At 43.4% G+C, this 17551-nt stretch overlaps 1 protein-coding gene across 1 annotated transcript in view; it reads left to right on the forward strand.

Moving 5' to 3' along the window:
• LOC117057984 (centromere protein C-like) overlaps nt 1–12814 on the forward strand; it is a 28004-nt gene extending 15190 nt beyond the window's left edge. Inside the window, exons 12-17 of the mRNA XM_033168822.1 lie at nt 2005–2094; nt 2943–3032; nt 3778–3932; nt 7581–7671; nt 9334–9406; nt 12740–12814. Of these exons, the coding sequence (XP_033024713.1) occupies nt 2005–2094; nt 2943–3032; nt 3778–3932; nt 7581–7671; nt 9334–9406; nt 12740–12755 (515 nt within the window). The 3' untranslated portion in view covers nt 12756–12814. The remainder of the gene's footprint in view (nt 1–2004; nt 2095–2942; nt 3033–3777; nt 3933–7580; nt 7672–9333; nt 9407–12739) is intronic.
• Nucleotides 12815–17551: the final 4737 nt, after the last annotated feature.

Here is a 17551-nt window from a genome sequence, read left to right on the forward strand (position 1 = left end):
TTACATTTGAGATTAAAGAAATACAAAAAGAGCAAAAAGAAAAAAGAAAAGGTAAGTTACACACACAACTCACATCCAATTACAAATTTTTTTTTACTAATAGTAAAGGTAAATTAGAAATAAAGATTAAAGTTATAAATTAAAAGACTTCCTAAAGTTCTGCTTGGTGTTCCTTACAAATACTCCTGTCAATGCTGTTTGTTTTATTTTTCTCAATCAAGGTTACATCCAAGTACTTTTATTTATGTCTACGTTTTCCTTACTCCTGTGAGTGAATCACTCCAAACAGATCAGTTTTGTTTCAACTCCTTCTTTTTCCATATATTCTTCTACATATTTCCATTCTCCTGTCACTTTTTGTTTTGAAATGTTTCTGATAGCTGCTGTCATTCTTGCCAAATTCATAAACTCTACCAATCTTAAATGCCATTCCTGTAGTTTTGGAACCTCTTCCCCTTTCCAGTGTTGTCCAATAAACATTTTAGTGGCCGCACATGAGTAAAGGAATACATTTTTTCTTTTTTCTTTTTAATAAGAATTTATTGAATTTTAGTAATAATAAACATACACAAAATACAAATACAAGCACTACAAAAATACAAAACAAAATAGACACCAACAAAACACTTATTTATCCATCCTTATCCTTTTTATAATCCTAGGTTTGGGACTTCCTCACGTCCTCTCTTCTGCGTTCATTTCTAATCTTCTTTAGTAATTTTGTAACCTTGTAAAATCTTCTTTCTTACACCTAATCTTAATCTTGCAATTATAATCAACATATATTAAATCTTATTCTTATCAAACAAAACATCAAATTCCACATCACAACTTCTTATATCCTCTCTTAACTTAACTTTCTAATACATTTCTTCTATCCTCTGGTATTTCTCGCGGCAGCATGCTCAATAGCAACGCCTCCGGTGTCTTCTTAAAAGTATCTTTCTATCTCATTTCTATAGCCCTAGATGTTAGTGGTTTCCCTTGTGTCAGGAAGGGCGGTGGAGAATGTTTTAGCTCTGCCCACTCTGTTACCTCATCCTGCCCATTCTTGTTGCCGTACACATATTGGAAGGCAGACTTATCTGCAGCAGGAAGCCTGCAGGGCTCATGTGGTTTCTCTGTGTTATTTAGGACCCTGGTGATAGGTGGCACTGTGGTCTAAACCACTGAGCCTCTTGGGCTTGCCGATCAGATGGTCGGCGATTCGAATCCACGCCACGGGGTTCCAGCTGCTGCCAACCTAGCAATTCGAAAGCATACCAGTGTGAGTAGATAAATAGGTACCACTGCGGTGGGAAGGTAAACGGTGGGTCTGTGTGCTTTGGCACTCGTCACGGTGTCCTGTTGCACCAGAAGCAGTTTAGTCATGCTGGCCACATGACCCGCTCAGCCTGAAAGCGAGATGAGCGCCGCCCCCCATAGTCAATTTTGACTGGAGGTAGCTGCCCAGGGGTCCTTTACCTTTTAGCCTGCAGGACCACATCAGGCTCACTGCTGCAGATGCTTGCCCTCCAAGATTTGGAAGGTGGCACAACTTATTTCCCCTTTATTGAGTGCTCCTCTCATGTTGCTTGCCTTTGAAAACCATTTGGACTTTGAGTGCTTTGTAGCATTTTTCAGCATATATACCAGTGCTCTTTAAAAATGTTGAACTCTGGCCGCTTTCTTCATTGGACTTGATAAGAACTACAGTGGACGCTCAGGTTGCGAACGCGATCCGTGCGGCAGGCACTTTTGCAACCCGTTGTGTCTGCGCATGCCCAAAGCGCGATTTAGCGCTTCTGCACATGCACAAGTGTCGAAACCTGGAAGTAACCCGTTCTGGTACTTCCGGGTTCGGCGCGGAGTACAACCCAAAAATACGTAACCCCCAGCGCCGTAACGTGAGGTATGACTGTAATTTGTGAGTGGTTCACCAGTTATTCCATAAACCCTTGATTCACTCAAAAATAATCTAAGCTGGTTATGAGAAATGATTCCTAAAATTAATTGTTATTTCAGGTGGCTTTGTAGTCGATGGGGTAATATCGCCTGAACAGAGAGAACCCAAGAAACTAAAACCTAAAAGGACAATACCTGCTCTGGAGTTTGGTATGATAATCATTTATATATGTATATGGGGGGCACTGGGAAAAAATCCCCAAGTATACTTCATTAGATAGCAAAGGTTCAAATGCTACTTTTAGTATTAACATCTAATTGTATAGTTCAAATGGACGGATGTTGGTCCTGACCTTGCAACACTCTTTCCTTTTTCTAAAGAAAACTTCCAAAGGATAAATACTGCACATCATATGCTCACTGGTGTGCTTAATTAGAATATAGATGTAATTTTTACTTTGCCAGATAAAGATAGCTATGAAACCTCTTGCCTACTACTAATAGCAAAGATTAATCAAAAGAGTTTCTCTGAGCTTTCTTGAGCTGACCAGAGCAAAGGCCTTAACAATATTATGAACTTACTTGAGTCAACCTGCGGGAAATTCACAGCCCTTCACTGTCTAAGATCCGCTTTCAGCGACCCACAAATAAGTATGCCAGTGCCAAGCGTATTTCTTAATCATAGGATCTGCCTCAGTCCAAAATACGAGATTGGTGGGGGCACAGCTCTTAACTTTTTGCTGGGCTTTGGCAGAAGTAAACAGCCCCACTCCTTTCCAGTAGCTCCTAAGCTCTGCACTGCACAAGTATGAACTCCTGTTCAGAAAAGGAGCAAGGACTTAGGCAACCTGCAGTTAGAGGGGGATTTCATGAGACTTGCAAAGAACACTTAAAACCTGCATGGACTTAATCCTGAAGACTACGGGTATTTATTCCCAAAGCTCACATCTAGAAGTGCAGTCAGGTTGACTGAATCTTCCGGCCTTGCCTCTTGTTATCTAACAGGGTAACCACTGTATGACCTGGGGTCCCATTCTGCTTTTGCTTCTGTTTTGCAGACGCACCCGATGACTCAGCTGTTACCTTAAAAAGTCTTTCTCAGCCAGCTGTTGTGTTTGATAAAGATACCAATAAAGAGGTTCTTCTAGGTGAGTAATGTGACACAGGCTTAAAGGTATGAATAGCAAGTATATTGAAAACTTGCTCTGTGGCCAAGTTTCAAGAACCGTGATGATCCTGCAGATACTTCCCCTCCCCCATGCAGAGCTGGTTGTATCATTCCTTTGCCTTTCATATTTCACTTTTTGAATACAGGATACTTACCTTAAATATTACAACACTCTGATTTTGCCATTGCCTGCAATGCAAACTTTCAGTGCGCTACAGAATTTTGCATGATTACCTTTTAATGAGGTAAGCAGGTTTTTGCATATGACTAAAATAGCACATGGGACGCGGGTGACGCTGTGGGTTAAACCACAGAGCCTAGGGCTTGCTGATCAGAAGGTCGGCGGTTCGAATCCCCGTTACGGGGTGAGCTCCCGTTGCTCGGTCCCTGCTCCTGCCAACCTAGCAGTTCGAAAGCACGTCAAAGTGCAAGTAGATAAATAGGTACCGCTCCGGCGGGAAGGTAAACGGTGTTTCCGTGCGCTGCTCTGGTTTGCCAGAAGTGGCTTAGTCATGCTGGCCACATGACCCGGAAGCTGTACGCCGGCTCCCTCGGCCTGTAACGCGAGATGAGCACCGCAACCCCAGAGCCGGACACGACTGGACCTAATGGTCAGGGGTCCCTTTACCTTAAGATAGCACATGTTATATTGCAGTGTACATAATCTGACCTTGTCATCTCCTATGAAAATTAAGTAATGTATTCATTTTCTGGTTTTGTAACAGACTGTGTGAGCAGCAGTAATTCGCATTTGCTTTTCATCAGTGATGACACGGTGTCCATATATAAACATCTGAATACCCCTTTCTTTTCTGCCGGCAAACTGATACTAAAGCCATTAAAAGAAAAGGGATTTCAGTATTCCCACACAGATACACTGGTGAGTATACCAGAAATTGTATATAGTTTTGCATTATGGAATTGTTCTCACGTTTTTCCTATGTATGCTATCATTTTGGTATTTTACCAGTTTTGTTAATATTCCCTCTTGTGAGATGGAGCAACTGTTTCTTCTCAGTTGTTGAATCTTCTACATGACTTGTGCATTTCTGTGGTAAAGTATCTCAAGGCTCTGCAGGGCAAAGAGTGTGCTGGGACACTTGTATGTATTATGAAATCTTAAATGATTAAACAATCCTATAAGCCCAAAACAGGCGCTTACTGAAGAGGCTGCCCATTATATTTTTGCTGATCCTACTGCAGACACAACAGAATTACATACCTTGGAGAAGGCTGCTTGCTGCATCTCTGCATGAGTCTTTGCTTTGGGCTTCCTTCCAGCCAGGAGGCATGTTTGACCTAAACAGCGAGTTTCATGGAAAAAAAGAATTGGGCTTTTAATGAAAAGAGGAAATAATGTGCCTCAAAAGTTTGAGATACCCTGACAAAGGGTATAGATTTCCTGTGTTGATCCACCATCCTTTTAGCTGAATGCAGAACTGTGGAATCTTTTTCTTTTAATTTTTATCTAGTCCGAGTGCCCATCACTTTTAAACAGAAAACAGATTGTCACTGGAATTTACAGGCTAGTCACAGTCAATGTTTTACAGTTGAAATCTGAAATGCATTTGCAAAAATTCTGTGGCTGACATCTAGTGACGTCTGACTGCTTGTGCAGCAGAAATCCACCTGTGCAATGGGATTTCTGGTTTCTCTTTTTTTTTGCCCTTCCTCCCCCCCCCCACGTCCCCCACAAATCTCCAGAGGGTCCCTCAATTCTCTGGTTGTGCAGGGCTCGGGGGGGGGGAGCAGAAAAATGAGAAGTCCCATTTTTGAGTGGGTGCTTGCTCATGCTACATTGAATCTTGCACTGTGCCTTACGTAGTATAAAAGATGGGAAAGATGTTTTTTAATTTGTGAAAAGTAGGACTCTGCATTTTAGTACATGTAACAATTACAGAGGGGAAAAACAACTACAAACAATCGAGTCACTTCAGAGTACTCCAACAGAACTTTGTCAGTGTATCTGTGCGAAAACCATCACAATCGTAAACACAAAAATAATACATTTTAGTTCTAAGATTGCTAGTTCTAGTTGTTCTGTTAAGAAGTGCATAAGAGCACCTCTAGGTCAGATGACTTCCTGTAGTAGGTCTGTGGTAGAACCCCCCCCCCCTTTTTAATGCAACAAGGAAAATTATTGGAGCAGTCTCTGGATGTGGTTGTGGCAGAGATAGCCCTGCCCCCTCACCTCTTTCATTTACAAGGCAAAAATGACTCTGTACATGTTAATGAATCCATCACACTCATGGAGTATTTACTCTTCACTTTCCCGTCCCCATAAGCTTCTGCTGCTGTGTTAATAATTCATTACTTTATGGATTTCCCCTTTGAAGCAAGGGCAGCTTGCTTTTCCGTTCAAAGAGAACGTATTTTCTCTCGTAACGCAGTGCCAGCAGGTAAAGCTGCACAGAGATTGGATTACCTCCCCAGCGTATTGATTCTGTGCCGAGTAGGGGCGGTGGAAAGGTCTGTCATAGGAAATTGCTCAGGATGTTGGCTCCCTTCAACCACCCACCCCTTCAGTAGCAGCCAGGCATTCACAGCACCAAAAGTATCCAAAATCATTGTTTGGGTGGATAAACGGTTGTGCTTTTAAAAGCTGGATCTTTTTGCTAATGGGAATGGATGTGCACAGCACAGCACTCTCTCCTGCTGCTGCTGCTGCAATAGTCTTAAGCAAGCAAGAAATGGTTTTGCCGGACGCTCCCAGTTCAGGAGTCGCTGTGGGCTGCTCTCTTCGAGGCTTAGCCTCTTCAGTGAAGGAACTGAAGCCAGAACAATGCATTATGACAGCCCTAGGGATCCAACTGAAAACACCTCTTCCTGTCGTGCAATTGCCCTACTCTTATTCTCATTCTCATTCTTTATTGAATTTATATACTGCCCTATACCAAGGGGTCTCAGGGTGGTTCACAGAATAAAATCAAGATATAGAACCACAAAATACATAATAAAGACAAAAACAACTCGATAGCCCCCCTCTCCCCCCAAAAAAACACATTTTAAAGGCGGATAGGATGTAAATCTGATCAACCAAAGGCCTGGTTAAAAAGGAACCTATTTGCCTGGCGCTTAAAGATGTATAATGAAAGCGCCAGGTGAACTTCCCTGGGGAGAGCATTCCACAGACAGGGAGCCACTGCAGAGAAGGCCCCGTTCCCGTGTTGCCACCCTCCGGACCTCTCGAGGAGGAGGCACACAAAGGAATGAGATGATCTCAGGGTCCGGGTAGGTTCATATGGAAAGAAGTGGTCCTTGAGGTGTTGTGGTCCTGGGTCGTTGAAGGCTTTATAGGTCAAAACCAGCACTTTGAACTGGGCCTGGAAACTAATTGCTAGTCAGTGCAGTCGGACCAGGATCAGTGTAATATGCTCAAACCATCTTGCTCCGGTGAGCAACCTGGCCGCTAAATTTTGCACCAGCTGAAGTTTCTGAACCATCTTCAGGAGCAGCCCTACTACCACCCACAAATTAATTGGTTGCTGCTTACCGAGGCAGGAGTATAAGGACATCACATCAGACACTTTACATTACAACCAATTTCCTTGGGTCCAACTGACGTGCGACCAAGACTGTGCTCATTGCAGCGACCCAGACCTAGCCGGAAAAGGGGGTTGGGTGGGCTTATACCCACAATGACCCGGAACGCAACACCCACGCAAATCAGGGGTTGCCTGTACTAGGCATTACCATGGAGTGGGGTAGAATGAGACATTGACCTGCTGGCTTTGGTGAGCCCCAACATCTGCCATAATACTTAGTTTCAACAGCTAGATGACACAGGTTAATGTTTGACCAAAATAGTGCGTGACTATCCTGTCAGTCGGCTTGATATGGGGGTCAGATGTGCTTTACAAAAGAAAAATAACTAATAACCTTCAAGAATGCAGAATGGCTGCTTAAGAGAAATTGCAGAAACCTAGTAATGATTCGATCCTTTTTGAATCAAACCCAAATCTTGTTTATCCAGGTATAATCTGCTGGTCATCTCAGTGTCTTGAAGGAGTAACCACTGCTTGATTTCTACTTAAATGGAGTGGGAAACATCAGAACTATGATCAATATAGTTAATTATTATTAATTTTATTGAAAGCATGTATATTCCACGTTTATAAAATGAAAGTTGCTTAACAAAAAATTATTTAAAAAATGAGACACAGCAAAACATTCAAACTACTAAAATTAGTTTCCTACATGAAACCACAAGTGGGCAGGGGAATTCAGTATAATTTCAGGGAGACAGAATTTTAATTGACACACCCTTAATTTCAGATCTCTCCGGAAAGATCTGCAGGTGTTTAGCTTAGTTGTTCATCATTCTAGTTGGCATATTTACTCCGTCCCAATTAGTTGTTTTTGTATACTAGGTAAAACCCTTGTTATTCCTAGATTTGACTGCTGCCACCAGGGGTTTTTAAATACAGCAATGTGAGCCTTTTAAACTCCCAGAGGCGTGTTGATATTTTATTTATACAAGGCTTTGTGATGAAAAGTGAAGTAACGTTTACGGCTTTCATTTCTGAAGGTTTATCACATTTCCTGTGGAAAGCTCCTTTTGACGCTGTACGACCAGTGCTACCGTCTGACTGCCGGAGACTATTTCTTTATCCCGCCGGGTAAGTGTACCGATCCCCTGCCAAATAATGAGCATTTTCAAGAGGGGGAAGGGCTAAGGTAAAGATGAATGCAGAAGGGGGAGAATAAGTGTCTACGGAAGGAGATGATCCTGTTTTCTTGAGCAATGTTGGGGCATACGTTGTGTGTGACCGCATGACTAAGGGCCACTTCACGTGCTCCTTTGAAGAAGCAAGAGAGGAATCAAGAGTAGATTGGCATTTCTTCCCGCTATTCCTTCTGGGCTTTCTGCAAAGGATAGAGCAACATTGGGTGTCCCTGCACTGGAAGAATGCACCTTTCCCTTGCTGCTTCTTCGCACAACATCTGGACGGAGACCAGAGGAAGAATCAGTCGTGTTTCCTCTCTTGCTGCTTTCAGAAGCCTCCCCATCGTCCCCATTCCGCTGCCTCTTTGCCTTTTGGAGGAGAAATAAGGCAGTCAGCTGTGAAGCATCTAACCTGATGAGAAGACCTTGCCCCCCACATCCCAAGCAGTTGTTTAAACTGGGTTGATGTGGCCCTTTTGGGGGGCTGTGAGACCAGCAGGTGCGGGGTTAGCTATTTTTACACTTAATGCTGGCACTTTTGTAATTGATTATATGAATTCAGTATAAAATGTTCTGCACTTGGATACAGTGGAGGAAGTGGTATTCAGGAAACATAGATTCGTATTTTTATGTTGGGAACCACCTTGTGATCTTTGCATGAAGGGCAGGATACAGATTTAATAAGTAATAATAGTAATAATAGAGTAAAAAGACTTGTATCCAAAGAACTGTGTGTGGAGCTCTAGTCACATAATAGGTCCCCCCACTCCATTCCCACTGCAGTCCCTAACGTGCCAATCAAAATGAAATGTACCGTATTTTTCGCACCTCATTTTTAGAGGAAACAAGAAAAAAAAATAGAGAAGGTTTTCCTCCTCTAAAAGCCCTGTTTTTTGAGGATCAGCTAAAAGTTTTGCAGCTTTTTTTTGCAAAGGGAAAAGCCCTGGTTTTTTTGAGGATCAACTAAAAGTTTTGCAGCTTTTTTGCAAAGGGGGAAAAGCAAAGAGGAAAAGCCCCGTTTTTATGGGGTTCAACTCACATTTCTGCAGCTTCTAAAGGAAAGGGAGCCTTTTCTACAGTTTCCAGACAGATAATCTAATCAGCCAGTCACATATCGCTGGGGAAACAAACAACCTCCCTTTGCAGCACATTCAACAATGGAGGCCTGGGCAAGAGAGCGGGGCTGAAAGGGAACCGGGGACTCTTATCTCTCTCCCGATCTCTTGCTGATCAGCTGCTGAGCGGGGTCCTTTCAACACCCCCTTTTCTCTTTGTAAAATAAAAAGCACGATCCTCTTTTTCAGCTCCAGGGACCACCATTCGCTCCATAAGACACACAGATATTTCCCCTTACTTTTTAGGAGGAAAAAAGTGTGTCTTATGGGGCGAAAATATGTTAATTTGGTAAGGCACAGGGAAGTGTTGGCAAAAATGGGGGTGCGGGTGGGAGCCCTTGTATTTGTACTGGATCTTTTTAAATTTGACCCAAAGACTTCTCCAGTGTCCTTTAAGCTTTGGACTGCACACTGTTGAAGTGGTGATATTTAGGATGCATGCCCCACATTTATAAAATGGTAGACTTGTCCTATAATGGAATCACTCTGTTTAATTGTAGGGAACGTGTACAACATACGTAATCTCTTGAATAAAGAATGTGTTGTCTTCTTCACTCAAATGAAAGGAAGCAGGTAAGGAAAAAAAAAGCAGCGTTTCTTTGGGTTCTTTAATATTTTCGTCCCACTCTGAGTCTCCACTGAGGATAAAATGAGGCATGCCCTCCCTTACTATTTTGCTTCTTTAAAGAAAACCCTGACACTTGGAGACTTAGGAAAAGTTAAACAGATTAGAGGTTTCATTTTAAGAACAAAATTGGTAAGACAAAAGAAGTGTCAGGAGATAGAATTATTTCTAGAAACAGTAAAGACACTCCCACATATATATGATATTCAGTGGAGGCTTCTGAACAAGAGAGTAAATATGCAGCTTATATTTCCTACAGTTCTTTAAAGTAAACATTGAGGAATTAAAGCTTAAGTCAGAGCTTTCAAAACTGTCATGACACGTTACTATGTCGGCCGCAGTGTGTAGGTGTGTCGCACGAACGCTCCCCGCGCTCCTCCCGGGGCTGGAAAGGGGTTAGTTTAACTTCTAGTTTGCTTGTAAAACTGAATTGCCATGTCACGAAAAATGATGCTAAACTGAATTACTGTGTCGCGAAATGATGCAAAACTGTATTGCTGTGTCGCGAAATGATGCAAAACTGTATTGCTGTGTCGCGAAATGATGCATGTCCAAAAAGTGTGTCATCAACTTGAAAAGTTTGGAAAGCTCTGGCTTAAGTCTTAATACTTGGGTTCTGAGGCAAGGCGGTTCTTTCTGTCAGTTTCCACCACACCCCTCCTAAATTATTTTGGGTTTATACTTCTCTCATCCAAAGTTCTGTTCCCCGTTTACCAAATTGAGACCCAAGTAGAGTCTTCCCGCACAGATCCACTTCTCCTGTCTCAAATTCAGCTACCTATTTCTCACTTGTCTATACTCTCAAAAGACACTAATCACTGTCTTTCCCTGAGACTTCTTTCACCAACTTCCAGACCTTCCCCCTCAGGCTGGATGTTACACACACAGTTCAGGGGCTAAACTATTGTCCAGCTGAATGCCAGGAGCCCGGTTCTCAACTGCTTTTCTTTATCTCTCACTGAGTGCTGTCTTTCACCTGCTTCTGCCTAGCTGTCCCCGCAGCTAGTGAGGTAGCAGCTCAGCACTCCGCGAGCTACGCCGCTCTGGCAGAAATCCACTGCGCTGCACCACCAGACTCAGGTCTGCCTGAGCTTTCCGTCACAGACACGCATGTCACATTGAGTTCCTTGGTGGAAATTTGAGAAACAAATCAGTACTGTATTGCTAGAAGCGCTTCAGAGATGCACCAGCAGGTGGAGCCAATAAGCCGAAAAACTTAAAGCTCCTTTCATTTAGTGGCAGGATCAGATTAACAAAAGCTGCTTGTAGGGCCTTTAGACTCATCCTGCTTGCGTGAATATTAATTGGGGGCTAGGTTAATGAGTGGAATGACTGGATGGTGGTAGACCATTCATTTATTTAATTTTTCTGTGCTCTTTCTATGCTTTGACAGGTGCAAAGAGTGGCTTATGGTTAAGCCTTCTAGGTAAGCAATCCTGATATAGCAGGATTGCAATTTACACAGGTTTTACTTGCTCAGTCACAGCTTTATGAGGATTGCCCCCAAACAAAAAGAAAGAAAGGAAGTCCTTGGGGAAGCCCACAAAACTCTTGTGCAACTGTCCCAGAGCTTGCTAAGCAAGGCAGCTCTAAAGCTGTCTGCCTTGCTTACTGGGCTCTGGGAGGGTTGCAAGAGATCTCGGACAGCCCCGATCTTGCAAGAACTCAAGACGGGGGTGGCTCCAGGGGCCGTTCTAACGGCACAATTTTCCCTTGATGTGCCGCTGCTGGGAATTAAGCCCTCGCCAAAGTTGCAAGCGCACTGAATCCTGTTCATCAGTTGGCACCAAGCAGGCTGGAATAGCTGAGGTTCACTGAACTAAAAAGGAAGAGGGAAACACTTGTTTCTGTTTCTTTTGCTGAGAGTTACATTTAAATACAACATGCATGGAAACTGTGGGGAGGAGAGTGTTGGCAAACTGGCATAGGCAAGTTACAGGCAGGTAGCCGTGTTGGTCTGCCATAGTCAAAACAAAATAAAAAATATTTTTTTCACCCTTCCAGTAGCTGAATTGGAACTAGTTACAGCTGGGTAGCCGTGTTGGTCTGCTATAGTCGAAACAAAATAGAAAATTCTTTCCAGTAGCACCTTATCTCTCAGTAGCACCTTATAGACCAACTGAGTTTGTTCTTGGTATGAGCTTTCGTGTGCATGCACACTTCTTCACAACTAATTTGTTGTTCAGTCATGACCGACTCTTCGTGACCCCATGGACCAGAGCACTACCAAACCTAAAACCATGGAGAGACCTGGTCTGAACAAAGACAATGGATTCTTATCTCATTATACATGACAAAGCTATCTTTAGCCATCTCACCCCTTGCTTTTTCCTGTAAGACCAATTGCAGTCGTTAACAGTCATCAACAGGTTTTCCACACCCATCAGCCAATCACCCATTCCCACCACCCTTCTGAGTAATACCCCTCCTCACTCTCTCACTATATATAAGGGTCTGGTGACTTCTGTTTCAGTGTATCTGAAGAAGTGTGCATGCACATGGAAGCTCATACCAAGAACAAACTTAGTTGGTCTCTAAGGTGCTACTGGAAGGAAATTCTTTTTTATTTTTTATTTTGTTTTGGCATAGGCAAATAAGAGAGGGTTTGGAGTTTTCCTTTTTTAAAAACAAAACCAATTCCATCTATCTATTAAAGTTTCCTTTAGCAATGAGCAGAGAGGAGGGAAAGGGCCAGCGAAGCTGATTATGTAGCTTTTCCCCCCAGATGTTTTGTGACCTATAAGGTCTTGCTAGAAAGCAGCTTATAAATTGCAATTAAAACAAATAGTAGTAGTAGTAGTAGTAGTAGTAGTAGTAGTAATAATAATAAACTGCATGTGAAGGCACTGAGAAAATGAAAGAGAATGTCTCCATTTTTTAATACAAGAAAGTGAAACAGTAGTGGATTACTAGTACAGTTGTGCATGCACAGAAGCGCCGAATCACATCGCACACATGCGCAGACCCGGCACTTCATGTCGCGTTCTGCTCTTGTTGCGAACAGGGCTCCGGAATGGATCCCATGCGCAACTAGAGGTACCACTGTATGCACATCCTTCCCTGGTTTAAATTAAGATAATTTCTTAACAACTGTTGCATATCAACAAAATATTTCCACCCAAATAGTAATCATTGCATGGCTATATTGACTACAAATGTTTTTTTAGTCAGTAACTTGACATAATGTTATAAATCGCCCCACAGCCAGGTTGTTTTGGGGGGTTGTGGCATAGTTGGAAAATAAAGTTTTGGGGAATAATTGTAATTTTGTTTCATTTCAGGTCCGAAAATTCATGAAACCTACCCTTGTATCAACATTTCTTGGAGCAACTTAAAGATCGTCTCATGTGGGAAGGGGAAAAAAAGGGAACCGCCCTAGCTTGCAGCATTCCAGACTTGCAGGACAACAAAATTAAAGATATTTTTGTAGTTTCGAGTTGTATGTTTTTCTGATTATTTATATTTCACAAGTTCCCTTCTGATCTTGCAATTTCATTGACTGAACTGATAGCTTGGCTGGCTCCTTCAGTGGCATAACTAAACGTTGCGGCGACTGCAGCTTAAGATGCCATCCTGCAGGCCTTTGCTGCTATCTTGCTGGTATTAGGCATGGAGGCAGAGCTACTCCAAAGACTGCAGAACTTCCATCAAAGGGTCCGTTTGTGCCCAGAGTGGGGGTGGAAAGGACTGGCGATGGGTCTGTACAGCAATGCAGCTGTTGGGCCCTGTGTTCTCTCCTTACCCTGCTCCGTTCAGCACCAGTGGATGCTCCTACTTTTCTTTTGTACAGTTTGTATCTTTGTTACATAAATTATGCGCATTAATAAAACTAATCACGCAGGCGTCGTTTGATATTTCGAAACTTACGTTCTTGAGAAGCATAAAATGCCCTGTTGGTTTCGCAGATTTAAGTCATATCACAGCTGGCTTGGGCTATGCTATTCCACCAGCTGTATACAGTCATACCTCTAGATACGATCGCTGCGGGTTGCATTCGTCACGGGATACAAACACGCCGAACCCGGAAGTACCGGAATGGGTTACTTCCGGGTTCAGCGGTTTGCGCATGCGCAGAAGCGCTAAATCGCACCGCGCACATGTGCAGACACGGCGCTTCAGGATGCGCACTGCTCATGTTGCGAACGGGGCTCCGGAACGGATCCTGTTCGCAACCAGAGGTACCACAGTAATGCTTTGTCTAGGGTTCCTAACGTTAAATTCTACGGTCCAAGTTTCCTGTTAACTTGCTTGTAGGGATAAGTCAAATCTTTTTTTTAACTGGATAGAAAATAAGGATTTTGAGAAGTTGAGGCTGACATTTGACCGAATTCCAAAAGCCACGTGACTCTTGTTTTTATTCCAACTTATCAGAAACATGCTCTCTCCACACTGAAATCTTCCAGCTTTGAAATGGATTAACTGGCCATACCTGGGCTTTCTTGTTCACAGTGTGAACTTCTTTCTGACTTGCAGATGAGAAGAAGAGAAGGCAGACCACCTGTCGCCAGGAAACAGTGACAGGTGCCCCGCCCCCTTTTCACTGGAAGTCCCACCCCTTTCCTGCCTTTCAATGCAAATTCTATACTAATATTTTTGAAAAGGTTTGTTTTAGCATATCATGCAGCGTACATATGTCACTGCTTTCGGTTTGAAGGAGTAGTTTTTTTTAGTCCCCCCAGCATACGGTGGGGGTGGTGATTCCACCGCCCCCCCCACCCCGCCCAGAGCACAAATGTGGGTCCTGAATATTGTTTCAGGGTGGAGCCCCCATGCGTGTTTGTCTCATGCCCCTTGGATATATGAAAGTTTTTTGTTGTTGTTGTTTTGTTTGGAGCATCCCTGATTCAATGGAATAGTTTATTAAATACTAGTCCTATTATGTTATAACAAAATAAAATAAAAAATTGCTTCCAGTAGCACCTTAGAGACCCACAAAGTTTGTTCTTGGTATGAGCTGTCATGTGCATGCACACTTCTTCAGATACACAGTGTGCATGCACACGAAAGCTCATACCGAGAACAAACTTAGTTGGTCTCTAAGGTGCTACTGGAAGGAATTTTTTATTTTATTTTGTTTTGACTATGGCAGACCTACACGGCTACCTACCTGTAATTTTTATGTTATGTTGTTTTTAAAATATATCATGGGAAACCCTTGCATCTGGTCTCCCACAGCTGCTGGTGTCGATACGCTCCCTTCAATGTCCAGGTTGGTGTTATTTCGACATGGCCCACCCTTTGCCCCCCCCCCATAAGGAATATTGGGCACGAAGTAAGCCCCACGCTGTCCAGTAGAGCTCTGTTGTAGGGAAGGTATTTTGCCTTTTATAAATTTATATCCCAATCTTCAAAAATATTTTACAATGGTGCTTAACAGAACATGAAAAACCAAAATATGGATAAAAGCAAAACAAACTTGCAAAACAAACATTGGAGATCAAATTCACACTGGGCTGTGAATGCTACCCTAGAAGGGCCCGTTTCTGGCAGGGCACTGACTCATGGGCAAGGGGGCTGACTCGGGAGTAGAGATGTGAAGGCCCGGGGAAAAAAATCAGAAAAAAATGTGTGTTTTTTGGGCTTTTTTCCTGAAGCCTTTTTTGTTTTTTTCTCCGAAAAATTGAAAAAAGAAAAAATAGATTGTTATTTTAACATGATGAATAAAATATTTTAAGATAAGGGGTTCAAATTTTTTATAAATCATTTCTAAAAAAATACGTATGGTATCAGATTATTCTGATTTCTGTGAGGACAAGCCAGTCCGAGGTTACAAACTGAACTCTCCAATGCAAGAACAAGATACATTTCTTCCTTTAGGAGGTGCTGTTGTCACCAGAAAAGAAAAGGGTTTCGGTTTTGGTTTTGCATGCGTGTGGTATGCATTGGTTCTGTTCCTCTTCACTAGGCCTCAAAGCACTGGAAGAAAATATAGAGCAACAAATAGGGCCTGAAAGTATATACTTAATTACAGCTCAGAAAATGATTCTGATTAAATTTCATGCCTATTCATTGAAACTTAGTCCCACTTCCTTCTTCAGTTCTCTTTATGAGAATGTTTTCTTTAAATACTGTGGAGAGGAAATATGAATAATTGTTACTTCTGGGTTTTTAAAAATTGTTTTGTGGAGTTTTTTTTTTGTTCCACATTAACTAATAAACAGTTCAGGAGATTGTCGCTCCATTGTTACAAATAGAAATAAATATTATTTTAAAAGTAAATTCTGTTTGTAACAATTGTTTGGATACACTATATTTTTAATTTGCTAGTTGTGATAATTTTATGCCCATTAAAATTGCCCAGGGTTATATTTTATGTTTCTAAAGTCACAGATTGACTTTCAATCTGGAAAAGAAAAAAGAAGTGCTAATGTAGCATTTTTTTTTCAATTTTTCTGAAAATTTTCGTCCCCCCCCCCCAAAAAAAAACTGGAACAAAACCGTGATTTTTTCCGAGCTTCAAAATTTCCGGAAATTTTACCTCTCTACTCAGGAGAGCAGGACAGTGAATCTCTTGCACAGAAGAAAAAAGCCTCCAGCAAGAGCACTAACATACTAGCCAGAAGTGCCTTCAGGAATATCTCTGGATCCATCCACCTGTTTTAATTGTTGCAACAGCCCTGCAGAGGCACACACAAACACACACACGTCTGACCAGGAAGTTATGAAGGAATTGCTGCTTGACCCCAGATCACTGTTGTCCTGCCGATACAGAAATACTGAAATATCAAATCCAGGGTATGATTCCTGGTAATCTGGTGGGGCAGTCCTAAGCTTTTTGTCATGGTAACTTGGAAGCTCTGAGAAACCCTGGAAAAGTCAGCCTTTAGAATGGACATTGAGAATCCGCTAGATCACAAGGTCCCCTGCCACAATTACCGTATTGGCCTGAATATAAGCTGCAAAATTCAGGTGGGGGGCGGGGAAGAGACAATACCCGAATACAGTGGTACCTCGGTTTTCGAAGAGCTTAGTTCTCGAACTACAGTACTTGGAACCTGAATGCTTCAAACCCGGAAATGAGTGTTCTGGTTTCCAAACTTTTATCGGAAGCCGAACGTGCTCCGAGTTGAGTGCACACTTCCATTTTGATCCTCGGTACAAAGTGGAGTTTGGCGGCTCCTCGGAATGTAAGTGACTCCAGAGTAGGGAGACTAGGAAGTTGGCGACTCTCCCCCAGAGCGCAGAGAGACGGTGTTGGGGGTGGAGCGTGTGGTGGGGGATCTATGCTTCCCGCCCCCTTGCCTTCCCTCTCCGACCCCTTCTCAAGCCCAAACCCAAGTGAGGTCTAGGCAAGGCAGGGGCATATGAAGGGGGGCAGAGGGGGCGGGCCGCCCTGGGTACCACTCTGGGGGGGGGGGTGACGAGATGGTCCTCTGACTCCGCCCAGCTGTAGAGCGACCGAGGGCACGCACACAGTATGGGCTGCTGCTCCCATGGTGACCGTATGGGCTGCCGCGCATGCGCGTGTGCCGCCGGGAGGATCGCCACACCACTCGGCATCCTGCCCTAGGGGCCGGAGAAGGTTCCTCCGCCACTGCGCGCAGGCTCCAGCCCACCTGGCTCAGCGGCTAGCGAGAGCAACCGCTGCTGCCACCGCCTCCTCTCCACGCGCCAGTGGTGCTGCTGCCACGTCCTGGTGCCACTATGCCAGGGACACGGAGGCAGAGCCACCCCGACGGACTCACAGCTGCCGCTTTGTCATGCTGCCCAAAGTGGAGACAGAAGCCCTGGGAGTCGCCCGGGCGATCATCATCCCTCCAGTTTGAGTGTTTTTCATCCCCCCCTTTAAACTCCCCTCTCCCACATACAGTTACCCACCTCCTTCCCCACACGCACCCCACGTGTGCTCCTTGCCCCTCCAGTTTGAGTGCCCCCCCACTTATACTCCCCCCTCCTGCCTCGTCCCTCCAATGGCAATGGGTAGATCATTGCCAGCTTTCAATACTGGGTGGTGGTAGATTGCAGCCTGTTTCATTTCTTTCATTTTATGGCTCAATGGTCTCATTAGAAAGTAAAATTCATGTTAAATTACTGTTTTAGCGGTTGTTTTAAATTGTCAGTCAATTTTGCATTGCTTTCTATGGAGAAGCATG

Source organism: Lacerta agilis, chromosome 14 (genome assembly GCF_009819535.1).
Source record: "Lacerta agilis isolate rLacAgi1 chromosome 14, rLacAgi1.pri, whole genome shotgun sequence".
In the NCBI taxonomy this organism is placed as follows: Eukaryota; Metazoa; Chordata; class Lepidosauria; order Squamata; family Lacertidae; genus Lacerta; species Lacerta agilis.